The sequence below is a fragment of the Osmia bicornis genome, chromosome 12, assembly GCF_907164935.1.
Source record: "Osmia bicornis bicornis chromosome 12, iOsmBic2.1, whole genome shotgun sequence".
NCBI classification, from domain to species: Eukaryota; Metazoa; Arthropoda; class Insecta; order Hymenoptera; family Megachilidae; genus Osmia; species Osmia bicornis.
Genome location: NC_060227.1, coordinates 1,188,589 through 1,209,267, shown reverse-complemented (window position 1 = coordinate 1,209,267; position 20,679 = coordinate 1,188,589). Strand labels below are relative to the sequence as shown.

Here is a 20,679-nt window from a genome sequence, read left to right as displayed (position 1 = left end):
TAAAACTATAGAAGTAGGATACCTCTGCGATCCTGGCAAAAAATATTATAAAATCTAATCTTAATAGAACTTGATACTTGGCACCGATATTATCGAAAGGGTCAGCCATTCTTCGTGTTTGCTTAAGATACGTAAAAACAGAAATTCTTCGTACACGATGATCTGATAAATGGTGAAACGGAAATTTACGGTGCGACCAGTCTCGTTAGGGCCCAAGTATGATTTCAGCAGGAGAGTTAACGCGAGCGTCGCGTGTTGCAGAAGTTCGGAGGATCACGGACCGAGCGGGGTTACCGGCGGAGGAGGAGTCAGTGGAGTCGGAGGAGGCGGTGGCGTCGGTTCCGGCATCGTCAGCGGAAGCGTTGTCAGCGGAGTCAGCGGCGGCGGCGGCGGCGGCAGCGGTAGTGGTGGCAGCAGCGGCGTCGGCGTCGGCGTCGGCGTCGGAGTCACCGGCGGTGGAGGCGGCAGCGTCGGAAGCGGAATCGGCGGCGTCAGCGGCAGTGGTGGCGGTGGCGTTGGTGTCGGCGTCGGTGGTGGCGTTAACGACAGAGAGAGGGACCGAGAGAGGGAGAGGGAGAGAGACAGAGATCGAGAGAGAGACAGGGATAGGGAGAGGGAGAGAGACAGAGATCGAGAGAGGGAGAGGGAGAGGGAGAGGGAGAGGGATCGAGAGAGGGAGAGAGAACGAGAGAGAGGAGGAGAGAGCTTCGAGTCGCGTGGCTCGCACGGCAGTTTCTATAGCAGCGAGAGAAGCGGTCGAGGGGTCGTATCCGGGGGTGGTGTCGGTGGTGTCGGCGGCGGCGGTGGCGTCGTCGTTGGCGGCCATCCGGCTGATCCTTCTGCCGGTGATCCTGGCGGCTACATACCCCGCGGCCGTCCACCTCCAGCCAGCTCTTACCACGTGACATCGACCAGGGCGAGGGATCGGCTCTACTCGAGAACCGGCCCGTATGCCTCCGGGCCGCCGCCCCCGCCCCACTTAGATCGTCATCGCGGTGGCCTCCCACCGTCATCCTGGTCGGCGTACGAGTCGACCACCTCGAGGTACGGCAACGCACCGCCGCCACCCTCGCCTGCCAACAACGACGCCTACCAGGACGAGCAAGGTAATTGCCCTTATACCTACCTAATGCATCAACTCCTGCCTCTCTATACTATGTATATTATCTCTTATGTGCTTGCTTCTTCCACCTTTGCGTCTGCGTCTGCGTCTGCGTCTGCGTTTGCGTCTGCGTCTGCGTCCACGTTCCGCGTGTCTTTTTGCACCTGGATACATCCGTGTTTTCTTCCTTTCCTATCTCCTCTCTCTTTCACACCTACCATGCTTATGTGCGCGCGATTCCATGCTCTCGGTCGACGGCAATTGTGTTCGTGATTCGCGATCGACGACACGTGGTCGAGCCGATCAAGGCTGTCCAGACATTCGACGATTTATGAGTCTGAGATAACGTCTTTGGTATTAAGATTCGGTAGTTATGTAATCCTTTCACCTTTCTGCCGTATTCACGTCTGCTGGTTGTTGTTTCGTTTGGCAGGTGTTCCTTCCAGTGATCGTTCGGCTACCGTTGAATCTTTAATAGACACGAGCGTGATTTCGAAATGGACACGTAGACGAAAATAACACACGATTCGATATTTCTGCGCCTTCCTTCGGCAACGTTTTGCGCGGGAATCGCGGCGTCTGCTCAGTCAGATTTCCCGCCAACAGAGGGGTACCACGCGATACTGTCGTTATGCATGCTCGTTATTGGGGTACCGCTACGAAATCCAAAGCATGACAATCGCTCGCGACTTTAATTAATCCACGTACACTCGCGTGCAACATAGGTCTCTTTTGATTAATGGGAAACGTAGAGGAAGAAACTGACCACTATCTTCATTCTTCTTTGTTCTTTACTTAAAGGAACGGATCTTCTAGATTTTTCCAAAATCAAAATGGTCATAGACTTCTACCTCTACCGATACTCCCATTTACAGAAAGCCTACGTTGCAACCCCCATTGTACACCTACACGTTGACGAAACGGAGGGCGGGACGTGGTAGGACGCGTTTGGCGAATCGAGCCGGGTTAATTAGCGTCAAATTGTGTAGCTAGTAATAATAATTACACAGTACGAAGGATCAATAGAATGGGAGAGAAAATAACAATAACGAAACTATACGTGTGTAGATTACATTCGTCGTGTTGTTCCACTAGGCGGCGGTGGAGGTGGCGGCAGCAGTAGCAGCGGTGCGTTACGACAGCACAAAAAACAGCGGAGAAAATCGCGAAGCGGAAGCAGCTCGCCGAGTGGCAGTAGCCGTTCCGGCAGCAGCAGCAGTAGTCGCAGCGGTAGTTCCGCCGGCAGCACTTCCGGGGGCAGCACGTCGCCCGGTAGTTCGCCGCACCGCACCGGAAATGCCGCCGTCACCGAGGACCGCAGGCCGCTCGCTATATGCGTGCGTAATTTACCGGCACGCAGCAGCGACACCTCGCTCAAGGACGGTCTCTTTCACGAGTATAAGAAGCACGGTAAAATAACCTGGGTGAAGGTGGTCGGTGCGGCCGGCGATCGGTACGCCTTGGTCTGCTTCAAGAAGCCCGAGGACGTGGAGAAAGCCCTCGAGGTGTCACACGATAAGCTCTTTTTCGGCTGCAAGATCGAAGTAGCCCCTTATCAGGGTTACGATGTCGAGGACAACGAGTTCAGGCCGTACGAGGCAGAGCTCGACGAGTACCATCCGAAGGCGACGCGTACGCTCTTCATCGGCAACCTCGAGAAGGACGTCACAGCGTCTGAGCTTAGGAAGCATTTCGAGCCTTTCGGCGAGATAATAGTAAGTTGGATCTATAACATCCTTCAACTTCCCCCCCCACCACCATTTCATTTCTTTTCTCGTTCCCTTTCGAAGTGGATGGAATATAGAAACGTTAGTTTAGAGATTTCTCAAACACGTGTATTTCAAAAAATGATGGAGGAAAATTTTGGAATTGCTTTCAGCCAAGGTTTTGTATGACGAATCGATTCGATACACACTTCTTTTTCGTGTGTCATATTCGTAAAAGGATATTATCATTCGGACGATTCCGCGAAACGGGAGAGGTTTTAAAATTCTAATCGTCTATGCTAATACTTTGGCGAATAACATGCCTCGTTTATTTGATATTAAGATTTCGAACAGAAGTGACGCTTCTAAATGGATGCCTGTCCACTTAAGACCTGCCTACTGTAAACAGCTAATCACGTTCTATGAATAATTAAATATTAAAAGCATTATTCGATATAATTCAGGATCATCTTATCGAGGAACTAATACTTTTTGCTATTCAATTAAATAAAAGGAGCGTGTTTTCAATGATTTCTCATTATATTTATTATTTAAAAAAAAGAAGAAAATAAAAAATATACAATTTTGAAACTAACACGTTGATCGCCACAAGTGTCATCATTATTCTACAGAGATAATTAAAAAATAAGAATAGGAAGAATACTCTGATAATTTCAGCTTTAATTAAAAAACTTAATCTATAATACCTTTAATAATTCATATTTATTGTATGACGTACGAGATGTACAACTGTCTTTCCGCACGTGCAGTCAACGTGTTATAAAAGAAAACTAGTTGCGGACGATCGAGAATCGTTTAAGGATGTTTATCCAGGGAAGGTAAATAACATCTCTTTTTTGCGGGAATATTGCAGGAAATAGATATTAAAAAACAAGGCGCTGTGTCGAGCTATGCCTTCTGCCAATACTCCGACATCGGTAGCGTCGTCAAAGCAATGCGATCGATGGACGGCGAACACCTGGGCGCGAATCGAATAAAACTTGGATTTGGAAAATCGATGCCCACCTCCTGCGTATGGGTTGACGGCATTGGAGGTAATTATCGTAAAGAACCGTATTGATTTCTGCAACAATTGCGAGACCAACTGGACGTAAAACTTTCTCTCCTATGGGGGTAGATCTACCCGACCAGGCTCGAACTTTATTAAACAGAATGCGATTCAAACTAATTTCTCTATTCACCTTCTGCTGCATGTATTAAACATAACTAAAAAGCGCGTAACAAACGATAAGTAGCTTCCACTAATTTTAATAAGCTTGTCAATCAGACTCGAATCAGAAAAGCCTAAAACGATTCTTTGCAGCGCAAAGGGTGGATATATAAATAAAAAGAATTAGCATTGAATTGGATCGGTAGGTGGATAATAATTGTTCCAAATGATTTTCTAGATTGTATGTCGGAAAAGTACCTGAACATGCAGTTCCATCAGTTCGGACCGATAAATCAGGTCGTGGTGGATCGCGAGCGTGGCCACGCTTTAGTCTTCTTCGAGCAAATCAGCTGCGCTCAAGCGGCCGTGAAGGAGATGAGGGGTGCGGCCCTTCGCGGTCGTCGGCTTCAGGTCGATTTCGCTTCCAGAGAATGCCAGGAGACGTTTTACGAGCACCTAGAGCGACAGGGTATCGCCAGTGATAAGACTTGGGACACGAGACCTTCGTCAGCGACCACCTTCGATGTCTCGTACGTATATTTTTTCCAGGTTCCACTCGAGCCTCTCTTCCTAGGCGAATCGCACTTCCGAATTTTCTTTCGAAAATAACGCAGAATCTTTTCTGGCGAGGTATTCGACAAAATTTTCTGGAATATTTGGTAGATGTTTTTCGGAGGCAACAGCGTCACGAATTAAGATCTCTGTGTTATCGAATTCGGTGCCAAAATAAGATACTGCACGTATTTGCGACCAGATGACAATTCGTTGTCTTTGCTTTGCGTTTTTTCACGCTCGACCTTGCATTTAATTTAAAAGTGCATTTCTGCTTTCTGGAAACTAGAAAACTTTTCCTGCTCAAATTTTAATGAATGAAAACGCGGCACGAATGTCCGCAAACAGGAAATGGTGTTGTGTAAGAAAACACGATTGTTTGTAATAATTTTGTATGTTTATTCTTTCGTCATATCTCGAAGCATTGTAAATAAATAATAAGCGAAAAGATACACAATAGTTGATAAGCGTTAAAGAAGTTATATTTGAAATAAAATGAAAGGAAAAGAATGATGAAACTTTGGAATACTCTTTGGGGAAGGACATTCAATTTATTAAAATAAAGAATACAATTTTAATTATCCCTCTAAAACTGATTAGACTTCCACTGGTAAATACACCGAAGAAAGTTTGTAAGATACCTCGTAGGGACACTTTAATTATACAATGACACTACTCAACTCTCAGTTTGAATAGTCGAAAAGTAAATTAAAAACAGTTGCGACCAGGGCCAAGCTGACTCTGGCTTATAAGCTCGACGGTAAATTGAGAGTTGGGTGCAGCCGCGTCTCGCATTCTAAGAACACGTAATATACAAGTACACTCGTTATTTGAAGGATTCCTTCCAGGCGGGAGCGTAGCAGTTTCGACTCAGGGGTGACGGTGTCAAACTCGAGTAGCAGGTTTACCCGGTACGAGACGCCCCCGAGGTCGAGAACGGCGAGTTACTCCCGCGCTTCTGGAGGAGGAAGCACACCTGGCGCCAGTCCGGCGCATCCGACCGCTATGTCACGTAGCAGTAGGCGATCCTATCAGGACACCTACTACGACGGCGACTATAGCGAGCCGGCACCGCGAAGATTCCGCAGCTACGACGAGTTCAGCCAGGGTAGTGGGGCCAGTCACGACGATTATCAGAGCAGCGTGCTCGGCGACGGGAAGTTGAACGACGACGACTGTCCTCCACCGTCGCGTCGCCACGCGGTGCAAAGCGTCGTTACCAGTGTGGATCCTCCGGCCCCACCGCCCCCGTTACTCCCACCACCTGATATCAGACACCTGCAGAAGGAGCGTGTCCATCTGCTGGAGCAATTGGAGGAGTGCCACAGCAGCGGCGACGAGGTTGGCTTTGCCCCGAAGAAGCGCGCGAAACTCGACGGCGCGTCCACCACCACCATACTGTGCGAGGATGACGAGCCTGAGATCGCGTCGTTGCTCGTCACCTCGCACTCCAGTAGGAAAGGCATGGACATTCGACGGGTTAGCGATAGTAAGGTGGTGGTCCATCACGGTACGCGGAGAGGAAGCTGCGAGGGAAGGGGTCCAGGACCTTGCAAACGACGACGCGATGTTACCAGCAGGTATGCGTTGCTTCCCTAATGAATTGATAGTAAAAATAGATCGTACATGTTTCGGGTGTTGTTTGTTCTGTTCCGTTTCCGAGGTCCACCGTGGGGCGTTTGATCTTCGTCCAATAAACGCTAAAAAAAATAAAAAAAATAAAACGATTTTCATTTAGTTTAACGCTCTCTGTGCTGACCTCTGGAGCTTAAAGTTTCCCCGTTATCGTATAGCAGAGAAATGCTGAACCGATCTTGAGTTTCGTGTAAGAAACATACGAAACGCGTCTTTCACCGTAGATAAAAAAGAATATATATTTAAAACGAATACAGCATTAGAAGATCAGTTAGAAGGACTTGTTACGAAATAATGAAATTAACGAGACGATTCATTTCTGATAAAGGCATCACGAACATCACGACGGATCGCGGCCGGGCACACCTCTGGTCGACGAGAGGCCCGAAAACTTGGTACCCAGCGAGCCGAGGCGGTTTCGCGAGAGGAGTCACGATGGACCCCTGTCGTTGCCATTGCCAAGATTCGCGGCTCAGATGCTGAACAACAACAACAACAACAACAACAACAACAACAACAACAACAGCAGCAGCAGTAGTAACGCTAGCGGTAGCAACAGCAATAACAGCGGCGGTAATCGTTCGAGTAGCGGGAACCTCGCGAAAGTGACCAGTCCACCGTGCGCTAACTTGTCCTCGACGGCACCCAGTCCTCGAACCGCACCCCAACCGCCGGCCTCGCCACCGCCTCGTCATCCCAGCCCGAGTCCGACGAGCTCCGACAGCGAGACCGCTCCCCAATCACCTAGCCTCGAAGAAAGGATACGCTCCCTCGACGAGAAGTACGAGAAATGGTCCGGGTCTAGAGCGCTTAGCGCGGCCGGTGGCGACGCGTTGGCGAAACTCGACGCCACCGCGTCCGAACGGTTCAGGTTTCGTCACAAACTTCTCGACTTGGATCTACACGAGGTGCAGCCGTCCGACATCGTCAAGTCGGTTCTTGCCAAGAGGAGCGTGTTCGACGAGGATTCGAAACGTTTAGAGAACTTTAGCGAGAAGTACGAACCGAGAGAGTTCACTGGCGTGATAAACGTCAGCTCGATAATCGGCAGCGCAAGCGGCCTCGCCTCGAGCGGAGGCTGCACTAGTAAGGTTTGCCTGCAGTATCCATTTCCTAGTCATCCGCCGGTACAGCCGACCAGTAGCGCCTCCACGACCAGTCAAATCGGTACGGGAACGTCTCTGTCTTCTAGTTTAACGACCACCATGTCGTCCATGCTGAAGACGGACCCACGGTCGACGGCGCAGCACAACTGCGTCCATCCGACACCGGCCACCCCCATCACGCCTGGTACGTCGATCAAGACTGTTAGTCCCGAATTACCACCAGTTTCTCTACCAATTGGTCTTAGTGGCGGAATGGCAGCCAGTAGCGGCAATAGTAGTGGTTTAGCGTCAGCGAGTAGTATTCTTAGCAGCAACGGTAGCGTAAGTAGTATTCACGTTCTTGGAGCCTCGACGACACGAGGATTGTGCGGTTCCGCGAGCTCTTCGTTGGTAGCCGCGGTCACCGCTTCGTCGACGGCCTCCTTCTCGACACCGATCGCGACGACAGCGGTCTCAACGACAACCACAACTACCACCACCTTGATGACGACCGTTATCACGCCGGCAACCACCACCTCCACCGTTATCTCCACCTCCTTGTCGAGTAATAGTCAGTATCAAACTTCCATGTCCACTACCTCCTCGGTGCTACCGTCTTCCACAACGCCCTCCTCGAATTCATCGTCTTTGTCCTCGTTGTCTTCGTCCAGCAACGATAGCTCTCGGTCTCGTCCGAGGAAGGAGATCAGCAGCAGTAACCGAGAGAGCAGAGACTCGCGCGATAGCAAAGACGGCAGCAGAGAGTCGAAATACAGCAAGGGAAAGGATTGTCAAAGGAAATCGCGGAAAGAGGAGGCGGACGTTGAGAGGAGTCGCAAAGATCGAGAGGAAAAAGACAATTCCGCCGTGGTGAATGATAACGGCGACTCGGACAGTCACGCGAGAGAGTTCAAGGAGAACAAAGAGATACGTTACGAGAGAAAAGAGAGGGACGAGAAGGAACGAAGGGAGAAGGACGACCGCGAGAGGCAAGAACGAAGGGAGAAAGAAGATCGTGACAGACAGGAGCGCAAGGAGCGAGAGGAGAGACGAGAAAAGGACGAGGAAAGACGAGAACGAGAGAGGTTGGATAAAGAACGTCAGGAAAAGGACAAACGAGAGAGGGAGGAAAGGGAACGAGAACGAGAAAGAGAACGTGAACGTGAACGAAAGGAACGCGAAGAGAACGAGGCTAAAGAGAAAGAGAGGAGAGAAAAGGAACGGTTGGAACGTGAAAAACGAGAGAGGGAAGAGAAAGAACGCCAGGAGCGTAGGGAGAGAGAAGAACGAGAGAGGAGAGAGCGTGAAGAACGTGAAAGAAAAGAGCGTGAACTTCGTGTAGAACGGGAAAAGCAGGAGAAAGAACGCCTCAGGAAAGAAAGGGAGGATCAGGAGAGGCGAGAAAAAGAGGAACGGGACAGATTGGAGCGCGAGAGGAGGCGAGAGGAGAAGGAACGATTGGAGAGGGAAAGGAAGCGTGAAAGGGAGGAGAAGGAACGACTAGAAAGGGAACGAAGAAAAGAGAAAGAAGAACGGGAACGAGCCGAGAAGGAAAAGCGTGAAAAGGAGGAGAGAGACAGGCTCGAGCGGGAAAAGCACGATCGTGAAAAGAGAAGAGAGCGTGAGGACCAAGAGAGAAGAGAGAAGGAAAAGTCTGAACGCGAAAAGAGAAGAGACAGAGAGGAGAAGGACAAAGATAAGAGGGATCGTGACGAGAGTAGACGACAACCCACCGAAAATCATCTCCATCAATCTGTGTCGCAATCTCAGAATCAGATTTCTCCAGCTCCCGTGTCCATCAAGCGGCGATGTTCGTCGCAGGATGGACCGACGGAGGACGAAGCGAAACGTATGAAAATTTCTGAACACCGTAGAGACAGCAAAGATCGGCCTAGACAGAACAGAAGATCGGAGGATCGTAAACATCGCAACGATTCTCATCGTTCGAGTCGGGAGAGCAGAGAATCTCGCGATAGCAAGGAGAGTAGCGGATCAACGCAGACCCAGGACGGCAGGGAATCGACTCACAGCGAAGTAAACAGGGAATCGAACAGAGAATCGAACAGGGAGAACAGAGAAAATCGGGAGAACAATCGGGAGGGCGGCAAGGAGAAACAACGAAGCAAGAGAAACCGCTCGGAGAAAGAATCCAGAGAACGAAGCCCAAGAGTGTCCCACGAGTCGGATAAAGAGTTTCTATCGAGGCTGGATCTCTCGAAGCGCAACGATTCGAACTCGCCGAGCGAGCAGACCACGGTCAGTTCGAATCATTCGCGGGAGATGCAACAGCATCATCAGCAACAGTCTTCCCTGAACTTGCACAGCGACGTGGACGATGGTCCGTTGTCCACTCACGAGATGCAAGTGGCCAGGCATCCATCGGCCACCGACACGGACAGCGACGAGCCGAAGAAGCATTCCATCTTCGATATCGTCGACGACGAGCCTGCCTACATCAGCATGTACGACAAAGTGAAGGCGCGTTCGACGAAGAACATGCAGAAGCTGGAGGAGGAGAAACGTCAGGTACGCCTGAAAGACAAATTCTCGCAGCTGAAGCAGAGTCGAGCGAGACGGGAAGAGAAGAAGCAGAGTACATCGTGGGATGGCGACTCGGTGTCCAGTAAGGCTCTAACGGAGGACGAGGCAACCTCCGAATCCGACTCGGCCAGGGCCAAGTCTCTGTCCAGGAAGAGTTCCCGATCTCGAATTCATTCGGACACCAGCGAGGAGGAGGAATCGTTCAACAACAAGATTCGAAAGGTGGTGAAGACCGAGAGGTTCTTGGAGAGCGACGTGGATCTCGGCTTCGCGGATACCGAAGAGAAGCACAATCCTCTCGAGACGACCAACGTGGTTGGTAATAGTGTTCATCCGAAGGTGAAGGAGGAGCCACGCACGTCCGACGACGACGAGCGAATCTCCGTTCCTTTCCATGGAAATCATCCGGCGATCGTGGTGAACAACCACGACAGGGACTCGCGTAAGAAGTCGCATAAAAAGAAGCAGAAGAGACAGAAGAACTCGATGTCCAACGAGGATAGTTTGAAGACCGATTCCTCGGAGAACATCGAGCATAAGAACAAGTCTAACATCGTGACGAGCAACGCGGACTGTAGACCGAATCACACGTCGGAGACTATCAACGTCGCCACGACGCCGACGTCGGGGACCACGGTTCTGGAGAACACGGAGGAGAGGATACGCTCGGACAAGAAACAACGGAACAAGAAAGAGAAGAGGAGAGACAGGAACGGAGAAGAAAAGGCTAAGGCAAGGAGGAAGAGGTTGAACAGACAAGAAGCCAGAGACTCGCAACGGATGGAGGATATTTTTGGCCCGCTTTCGGACGAGGTTGACGATGGTCCATCGAACACGTTCTTCAATCGATTAGGTAACATCGCGTCGGAAAACAACACGTACGCCTCTGACAGTGACGGTGGTCATAGTCCAGTGTTGGACGTGGATCGAGTCAGACGAAAGGCGGAGAAGAAACAACGCCGCCATCAACCCGAGGACGAGAACAGCGTGGATTTGGCCGAAGCGGGACGGGAAATCGAGGCGAAGCTTCTCGGTCTACCAAATTCTCCGAAATCAGCCGTGGCTTGTACGGAAAGCAACGACCACGACGTGTTCCGATTCACCGACGACAACGACAGCGTCGAACCATCCACTCCGTCCGCCATTCCGGAAAAGATTAAAGAGAAGAAGAAGAAGAGGAAGAAGTCGAAGGAGGAGCGTAGTAGAAAGGATTACCATCATCACCACCACCATCACCACCATCATCACGAGAAGAGCGGTGAGTTACCCTATTTGGGTGCAGATCCTAGTCCTCCCAGAGCCAGCAGTCCATTAATTCCTAAGACGATGTCGCCAACCTTACCAACACCCAGAGATACTTTATTGAGCCCGATTCCCAAAGTGGCGACCAACGTGCCAACGGTACCTTCGATGACCCCTCCGGTCGTGACTGGCAGCATTCAGACCTCGAAGCCGGACAAGAAGAAGGACAAGTTCATTCCTGGTTTCGGTATGGAGATCGACGAAACCATCCACGAGAACGCGGTGAAGAGTATCTCGGAACCGGAAGAACGCGAGAACAGCTGTCAGTCTCGGAGTGGAAGGGAGGAGCCGGAAGTCGCGGCCCCAACGACGCCGCCCGCTCAAACCGAAGACAAACCACGAGTGGCGATTTCTCAGGAGGAAACCGAAGACGCTGTGGCCGCGTTGCTGGAAGAAACTTTCGGTGGATCTACGGAAGACTTCTCCTACGAGGGCGAAGAGGAAGACGCGGAAGCGGATGACGCGGTAGGAGCATCAGCCGAGACGCCTCAAGAGGACGTCGAAGAGATGCAACAGGCTGTCGAGAGTCTGAACGCTTCTACCGGAGAAGGCGAGGCAGATATGAAACCAGACACTCCTCAAAGCGAACACGATCTGCAAATAGACACCGACACGGAGGAGGATCCGAATTACGAGACGTTCGATTTGACGCAGCCACCCAAAACCCCAGACATTCCATCGTTCTATAAATCTCCTACGAAAACCGTCAACACCATCGCACCTGCCATAGCTTCGACTGAAAAGCCAGTGGAACCTCGCATAACGTCCATGACCACCAAACCGCAGAGTCCACCGACCACCGTGATCGCTCATTCTTGGAATCTGAACGAGAAGCCTCGAGAATCGGCCAAAGCAGCGCCATTGGAGAGCGTAGAGACGAACGTCAGCGCAGCTAGTCCGGAGAGGATAGCTGTACATGCCCATCGTGCTTCGACGTCTCCACCTCCGCAGTACAAACCGCCAGTTTTGGGCCTGAGCAGCGTGCCCATCACCAGTGAGACGCCTAGAATTGCCGCGGCTAGTCCCAGGCCACCCATCAGCGTGCAATCGTTGTATCAGAAACTTCCTGTGTCGCCGCAATCTCAAATGGTACCGATGCGACAAGCTTCTCCTAGAATGCCAAACATCTCTGCAGTCTCCACTTCGGCCTCTTCGAATCAGACACCTCTACCTCCGTTAGTTCCATCCAGGATTCCACCTCTGGTACCGTCACAGTTATCGCCCAGAGTCTTACAGCCTCTGTCGCCCAACGGACAGTGGTCACGAAACTCTGCTCTGAGTCCTCACGTGCCATCCGTTGGGAAACCATCTCCACCATCGGCTAGAATCGCAGTGAGCGTCTCTGTGTCCACGCAGAGGTTGGAATCACCAGGTCAGATTTATTCCACAGCTGCTACTCAGCAACCGGTTATCCAGCACGCTCCGGGTATGAGGGCTTTAGCGCCCAGAGGAGGTTTGCCGCCGTTGACGTTAAATATTCCACACCGTCCTTACATGCCCGTTCCACCGTTAGCCCCGGGAGTCCAAGTGAAGAGCTCCAGGGACTCGACCTTAGGCGGCAAATCCGTGATCGAAACGTTGCTCCCTGTGAATCCGAACGAACCCTCGCAACGCCTGGAGGAGCCTAAACTCTCGCCAGCTGTTATTCCAGAGCCCACGAACAAAGCATCGACCTCTCCGAAAGTTCCTTCGCCAAATCAGCCGCCCACGTACATTCCCGAGACGGCGAAGATCGAAATCAATGCCAGTACGTCCAGTCCAGTGTTCGGCAAGCCGACTTCCATGGTGGACACCTGCTCCCTGTCGTCGAGATCTCAGAAACAAATTCAAGGGCCCATCACGACGGACAATAATCTACTCTCGCCGAGGCAGAAGCAGGAGATATCGAGTCTTCAGCTTCTAACCACGCACGTTCCGCGTTCCTCTACGCCAAGTCCTGTAATAGTGACCCATGGACAGCCTCATTTGGTTCACAAGTCTGTGGTGCACAGTATCGGCGCGACGGCTGTCTCTTCGGCCAACCAACCGTTGATCAAGACCGTTGTACCGATAGTGTCGCAGCAGATCGCGTCCACAGTAACCGTTTCCGTGGCGGAAGAGAAATGCGTCACGTCGTTGCCTTTGAGTAGCAGTCAGAGGCACTCGCCTGTCTCCCAGAGTCAACCATCGAAGCTTCACATTCCGTTGGTCTCCACCGTGTCTCAGGCCATCGTAAGCAGACCTGTACCTTCCACCATCTCTTCCGTATCAGCGTCTCCGCCTAACGAACAGAGCACGGAGTGCCTAGAACCGCGCATACCAGCCGAGCAAGAATTAGAAGTGGACGCCGATGCACAGATGGCGCAAACAGCTCAGCCCATGCAACTAACGCCGCCGATACAACCCACTCAGCCGATGGACATCATAAAGGAAGAACCTCTTCCGGAGGTAAAGCAGGAAGAGACGACGATGAAAGAGGAATTCCCTAAAGCCGAGCCTGAACATCCTGTAAATCAAGCCAGCCCGAATGCAGACACCAAACCTAAAGTAGAGCAACAGCCGGATCCGATAAAATCAGAGAAACTGCCATGCGTACCGAAATCCGAGGTTCCTGATAATCTTCTCGTTCCTAAGCTGGAAATCGAAGCAACCGTGAAAACGGAGCCTGTTACAGAAATCAAGAAGGAGGAAATTGTGAAGGAGAACGAGGAGGCGGATATGGAAGAGGAACCAGCGGAGGATCCACTGAAAGAACCCAGCAGTGATCCTCTGGCCATTGATGTTTGTAAAGAAGATCCAGCCGATAGTAAAGAAGACAGCGATTACTGGTCCGCGAAGGAAGTTAACATCGAAAGCGTTATAAAGAAGGTGGACGCGCTCTGTGACGGAGAAGGTAACGACGACGGTGATGACGATACTCAACACAATCAGAACACCAGCAGCGAGACGCTGGAGCAGTCGAAGAACAACGAGTCCGACTGGTTCAGCGCCGACTCGACGGCTGAAGGCGACAATAAGAAGAGCTTTACTTCGAACGACGATCAGGACGAAGGCGTGGAGACCTGTGAAAGCGAATCGACCAGGAGTCGTCGTGGCAGAACGAAAAACAAACGAGGGGTCGGCAGTCGTGGCGGAGTGACCACCAGACGAAGCAGCAGGAACACGAGCGTTGCGCATAGACGAGGAGGAAGAACGCCTAGAGGAAGCAAGCACCATGTTGAGAAGAATAAATTGCCGGCAGACGTTTACGAATTCCACGACGATAGCGAAGAAGACAATGCCGGACGTCCTCGATTGATTCTCACGATCAAGTCTCCGGTGCCGAATCTGACCGGTCCCAACGCGCAGCCAGCGACACCCATAGCTGCGGTGAAGGAGGTTCCACCGGAAGAGTTCGTCTCTCCTGCCGCGAATACGAGGAAGTCTAGAAGGTTAGCCGAGAAGGATGGCAGTCGAAACACCATCGACGATGTGATAGAATACGTGGTTCGTGGATCAGCAACGAAGGGAATGGTCGGTGGTAGCACGGGCAGCGGTCACGCTACCAGAAGGAGCACCAGGCATAACAATTCTCCTAAGAACGTACAGTCTACCGTACAATTGACCGAGCACAGGAAGTCACCCAGGGGCGCGAGGAAATCGGTGCGACGAACTTCCGAGAACAATGACGATAGCAGCGAGGAGAAGGTGAAAGAGGCGGTACCACCTACGCCGCAGGAGCTTCAGAACAAGGAGGAGATTGTTCCTCCTCGGGAAGAAGCGCCAAAGGTTGAGGAACCAAGCCAGGTTGTTGCTTCGTCACCGACACAGAAGCCAGTCTCGCACGAGCCGATGACGTTGATCGACCCAGTGACGGGAATGTTGATACCTATGAGGGAGTCCGAGGAAGGTCAGTACATTCCAGTTTCCACGAGCTCCGGGCAAATGCAAGCCGTCCCCAGAGCCGCGTGTGACTCGCGAAGCGCAGTTGGACAAACCGCTGGAATGATCAACGCCAGTCCAAGCACGAGCGAGGTGCTGCGTGCGAAACCGCCTCAACCGGAAAATCTGACGATTTCCGAGGAGCCTAAAAAAGAACAAACCACCGAACCGGTTCAAACTCAACAGATTCAGCCGCAGACCAGTGTGATCACTAAACCGCAGTCTCCTGTAGTTCAAGTTACCACTGCCGTCAGCATGGTCCAGTCGACGACAACGTCCACCTCGGTCACCTCCGTGGCCGTGACCACGGCAGCGACACCGCAGATAACACCCACTTGCTCGACACCGTCGAAACCTACGAGTTTGAAGGCTCACGTGTTGAACGCCAGTAAATTGGCGGCACCTGTGCAACAACAACCACCGCCACCTCCGCCACAGCCGGTCGTCATTACGAAACCAACGGTCCCCAGTGTGCCAAGTCAGTCCGTGGTGCAGAATATCGTAAAACCAACGCAGCCTGTCCAAGGACTTCATCTGCAGATACCTAGCAGTCGAGTGGTGTCTCCCAGTTTGAGCCCACGCGCGAAACAGCCACCTCAGATCAACGCAGCCAACGGAAAGGGTCAAGGTCAACCCATGTCACCGGTTCTGAACAACACCGGTGTCCCACCGAATCCTAAGCAACATCTGCTGCAAGCAGCCAAACAGCAGGCATCCGCCATAGTGAATCTTCCTCAGAAATTGCCTATCAACGTTCATCCACCTACCGTGGCAACCACCCCCACTCCGAGAATTCATCAACCAGTTACTCAATCCACCGCCCTGAAGGGTATAAATGGTCAACCGCATCCACTGAATCCGAAGGCTCACCTGCTGCAAGCTGTAGTACCACCGATGGTCGCCGGTGCTGTAGCCAGTCCACCTACTCAGCCTCATCTGCTGAATCCACAACCTGTTGGAGTCAGCTGTTCCAGGCCTCCAGCACCGAAACCACCGGTAAGAATGGTTTTTTTTTCTTTTATAGATTTTGTTATGGTTGAGATTTTTATGGAGTTCTTGATCTAATTGGTTTTTATTTTTATTTCAGGTGACAGTAACGATGGAACCACCAAAAGTGGAGGTGTCGATGTCCGGCTGCATCATGGTGCCAACCGCGAGTCCTCAGGCACGAGGAGTACCCATAACAACCTATGAAGGACCATTGGTAAGTATTTAAAATTTTCAAATATGTGTGTGATTATTATTTTCAAATTAAAAATATCAAAGTCAAGTTGATTAATATTCATTCGTCCTCCACTCTCACTCGAAGTACAAGTTTAATTTAATTCGTCCTTGCGCGGTAGATTAGCTAGTTTAATAAACCAATCTGTGTGTTTAACTACATAAAATGTGTATCGTCTAAAAAGTGTCTCGACGAACTAACTTTGCTTGGTTTTGGCTAGCATGGGAGTGCTGGTGCTGCTCCGTCACCAGGGGGCCAGTACGGACTTGTCCCCCCGCATCGATCCCAGAGTCCTCCATTGCCCCCACCTGCCCATCATCATGCTAATGCTTCTCAGGTACTTACTATGCTAACTATAATCTACCAAATGCAGCGAAAATTGCAAGTTACGAATAAAAGGAATAAAACAAAATTCAAACGATTTAAATGAAAATAATTTTTAATTCAGGGCGACGTTGTGAACCATTATGGAGGGCTGGCGAGAGGCGCAGAACTGCCACCCCATTACATGCATCCACAAGTTCTCCAGTATCAGTATTTGCGTGCACAGCAAGAAGCCTTAACAGCTCCGCGCATTGCGTACCACATTCCAGGAACTCGATCTCCTCATCTACCGTTAGATCCAAAACTTGAAACTGGCATAGAGGATAGCCACAGTCCGCCGTTAGAACTGAGACGGGGCACAAGAACGCCTCAGGACCGCACCACCGACAGCCCCCAAGTAGCTCAAGTTTACGTATTGCACGGTGGAACTAGATTACCACCCCCGCCGCCGCAGTACAACGCGGGAAGTAATCCATCGTTAACGGGTGCACCAGCAGCAGCCAGGGGTGGATTTTACGAGCCTCCACCGGCTCACGTGCGTTCTCAATATCCGATCGCTGCCAGCGAAGCACCTAGCGACAGAGCCATCACCCCAGACAGACCCAGAAAACACCAAGTGGTCACTCCACCGCACGTTTCCCAAGTACCACCGCAAGCAGACTCGTTTCAGATGTTACTGCAACGTTATCCAGTCATGTGGCAAGGACTGTTGGCCCTGAAGAACGACCAAGCTGCTGTACAAATGCATTTCGTTTTCGGTAATCCAAACGTAGCCAGGGACAGTCTACCTTGCAACAGCGATGGCTCCACTCCACCTTTGAGAATCGCTCAGAGAATGAGACTGGAACAGACTCAGGTCGAGGGCGTGGCGAGGAAGATGCAGGTTTGTTTTATAAAATTGCAGAAAAATTCATAGCAAGTATACTTGTAATATTAAATGTTATTAAATTGTGTTCGATTGTTTTTGTTGCAGATGGATAACGAACACTGTATGCTTCTCGCTCTTCCTTGTGGCCGAGACGAGGTAGACGTGTTACAACAGAGTAAAAACCTTCAAACCGGATTTATAATGTACTTGCAACAGAAACAAGCTGCTGGAATTGTCAACATTGCTGCACCAGGATCGCAACAGGTGAGTCCAAGAGATCTCCTCTTCTGTTATTTTGTAATTAAGAGTCTTGGAGTCTTAATAAATTAAACGTAACTTGTATGAATGTATACTAAGGGATTTATTAATTTTCTTTTCAGCCTGCATACGTAGTCCACATCTTCCCGTCGTGCGATTTCGCGAACGAGAGTTTGGCAAGGATCGCACCAGACCTGTTACACCGTGTCGCGAAGATCGCCCATTTGCTCATCGTAATTGCCACGGTTTGAGGCCAACCAGTGGTCTGCTGGATTATAATCTACCTATACTTCTCGCCTTCAAGCACTTGTAGGACGCTTCGCACGTGGCATGAAGCCTGGAGTGTCCCAACGACAAAGTGCAGCATCGTACAAGAAAAGAGGAGAGTATTCTGGAGGGGAATGATCTCTCCCCCAGAGATATATTAGTGACAATCAAACGGATCCCGGCGCTAATCGTGCCGACTTCTAGATCGTAAGGCCTAAAAGACGAGGTACGGGGTTGTGTTACGTCGAAAGGGAGGCTAGCCACGGTCAATGCTCGCAAAACATCACCGGGCATGCCTTTCTTCCCGAAATCATTTGGCGAGGGCGAGATCATTCGAAGAGTAATAAACCCCCAATGACTCGCAGTACGCCGATACCGCTGACGACGTTTGTGAGATCGACCGACGTCACTCTTGGTCTTTCTGACAAGCGAGTCAGGCACAACCCCAGCCCTTAGCCGAAGACCTTCGATTCGAACCACGCGATTTCCTCACGAGAACGAGAGAAAGAAAACTATAAGGATACGAAACGAAACCGCATTTCGTAAAACTCTTTAAAGAAACGTTCGTCCCTCCTCTAGGAAAACAGTAAAACATAATTATTATCTACCGTTGCTCTAGATGGACAGTCGATTTCGTAAAGTAAGAAGAGAATTAGATGAAAGAAAAATAAAACCAGAGGAATAATGAAGATGGTAAATAAAAGCTAACGTACCCCTACCACTATACACGAGCTATTTTAAGTAAGGCTTAGGTATTAATGATACTTGTATAAATTATAAGCGAGCCAGCAAGGGCATAACTACTGTGATTTTAATTATTTAACGATATATATCTCTGCGTAAAGACGATGATAAAAAACAAAAAAGTGAAAACATATAAAACGATGACCGAGTCTGGGTCCGCGCGGTATGTGATGTGTTTTTTGTATAATACTGCTCTATATAAATACCTATGTATTATATTAATTGTAACAATAGTTGCTGCCGCCGCTGTTGCTGCTGCCGCTCGTGTCGAACTAGAAAGTAACGTTAGGATCCTAGACCTCTAGCGAAAACGAAAAAAAAAAAAAGAAGAAGAAGAAGAAGCAAGTAAAAAGTGTAACAAAGGAGCGAAAGGACTACCGAAAATAATAGTGTTTATCTCTAGTGTAATATAATTTCCCGCAGCAGGATGTAACATATTATTATCGTGATTATCATCTTAGCACTATGTACATTATAAAAGAAGATTTTTAATATTCTTATTTTCGATTCTTTATTATTATTATTACTGTCATCATCGTCATTAGTATGGCTATCATTAATTATTATAATTATCATTATTATTATCATCATTATTATTATTACGATTATTGTCATCATTATTATGTTATTATTATTATTATGAATTAATTAATTATTACTACCACTACTGCTATTACTACTATAACTACTATACTATTATCACCACTACTACTACTATTATTATTACCACTACTCTACTACTACTATTATCGCTGCTATCAATTATTATTAACGTTACTACATCAGGCTAGTTAGAAACGTACCGATCCGCACATTGAAACGAAAAGGAAAAAGAATGATAAGGATGGGGCTTAAAAGAAAAAAAAGAAAAGTATGTCGTACTGGATTAACAGAGTACAGTATGACCGATCTCATTGACCATTGACGTCGCCCCGTTTCTGGTGAACACTTCCATCCCTCCCTCATCCTCACCGACCCCCCGAATTTCTCTGATCCCCTTCGTCGCGTTCCGCGTGATAATGTCATAGACTCTAGCAATCGTTATCGAGGATAATGCGCTTACGTGTATAGACCAGAAAAATTATATTATATCACACGAAGCAGTGGAAGAAAAAAAAAACATATTAAGTAATATAAAAGGAAAAACTTACCTATTTGCGATATTATTGATGCTGCGCGTAGGGCGCTCGCCTCTAGAGGATAATCCCGTATGTAAAAGTATAATTAGGGATCGTCAAAACACGGTAAATTTATTATTTCTCAACGCAATTCAATCGATCCTAAAGAATCGTTCTTATTTTATTTTTAATTTCTACTTGATCGAAGTTTTTCTTTTTATTTTTCAGTGATCCAACGTAACGATATGTATTCGTGTACTTTGATATTTTTTGACGTTTATTATTATTATTATCCATTTCTTGTATTTATAAGACGAGGAACAATGCAAGGTGTATACGTGTCGTTGAAAGACGATCGCCTCTCGTGTTCTGACGATTCCTAAGAGAGAATTAAAAAAAAAAATGCGAATTTAATTTAAGGCAGCGCGGATACTCGTGGAGCGTGTGCATGTACAGTGTAAAAGATGCGTTGTGCATATGTACAGTGTAGAAGTATAAGTGAGCGCGAGAGACGATGAATTTAAAAGAAAAATAGCATATTATATTACAGCTACGGTTAAGTATAATAGGACGCGAACAAGACGCTTACGTCGCGGTGGATTTTTATTTCCTTTTTATTGGAAACAATAATGTATTCTTATTATTCCCTTCCGTCTCTCTATCCATTTCTGTTTCTTCTTTTCTCCTCTCGATCCTCTGTGTCTTTATTTTTCTTTTCGGGACCGACGTTATTTTTTTTTTTTATATATATATATATATATGTATATTGTATAGAGTAAATGGAATCACCGCGACGTCCGTGTCCTGCATCGTGTTTTATCTATCTTGTAAAATATCTGTGAATATTATGATTTAGTTTCTTCCTATTATAGGCTACTGGTATA

At 49.0% G+C, this 20,679-nt stretch overlaps 1 protein-coding gene across 1 annotated transcript; it reads left to right on the top strand.

Annotated features, from left to right (window-relative positions):
* Positions 1–629: 629 nt before the first annotated feature.
* Positions 630–19,177, top strand: LOC114874985 (protein split ends). The gene is made up of 11 exons (XM_046288227.1): positions 630–1,106; positions 2,198–2,818; positions 3,684–3,863; positions 4,218–4,509; positions 5,368–6,111; positions 6,495–15,990; positions 16,082–16,198; positions 16,437–16,553; positions 16,665–17,423; positions 17,514–17,672; positions 17,789–19,177. The coding sequence occupies exons 3-11, from the start codon at positions 3,764–3,766 to the stop codon at positions 17,915–17,917; spliced, it is 11,913 nt and encodes a 3,970-aa protein (XP_046144183.1). The 5' UTR covers positions 630–1,106; positions 2,198–2,818; positions 3,684–3,763; the 3' UTR covers positions 17,918–19,177.
* The last annotated feature ends 1,502 nt before the right edge of the window (positions 19,178–20,679 follow it).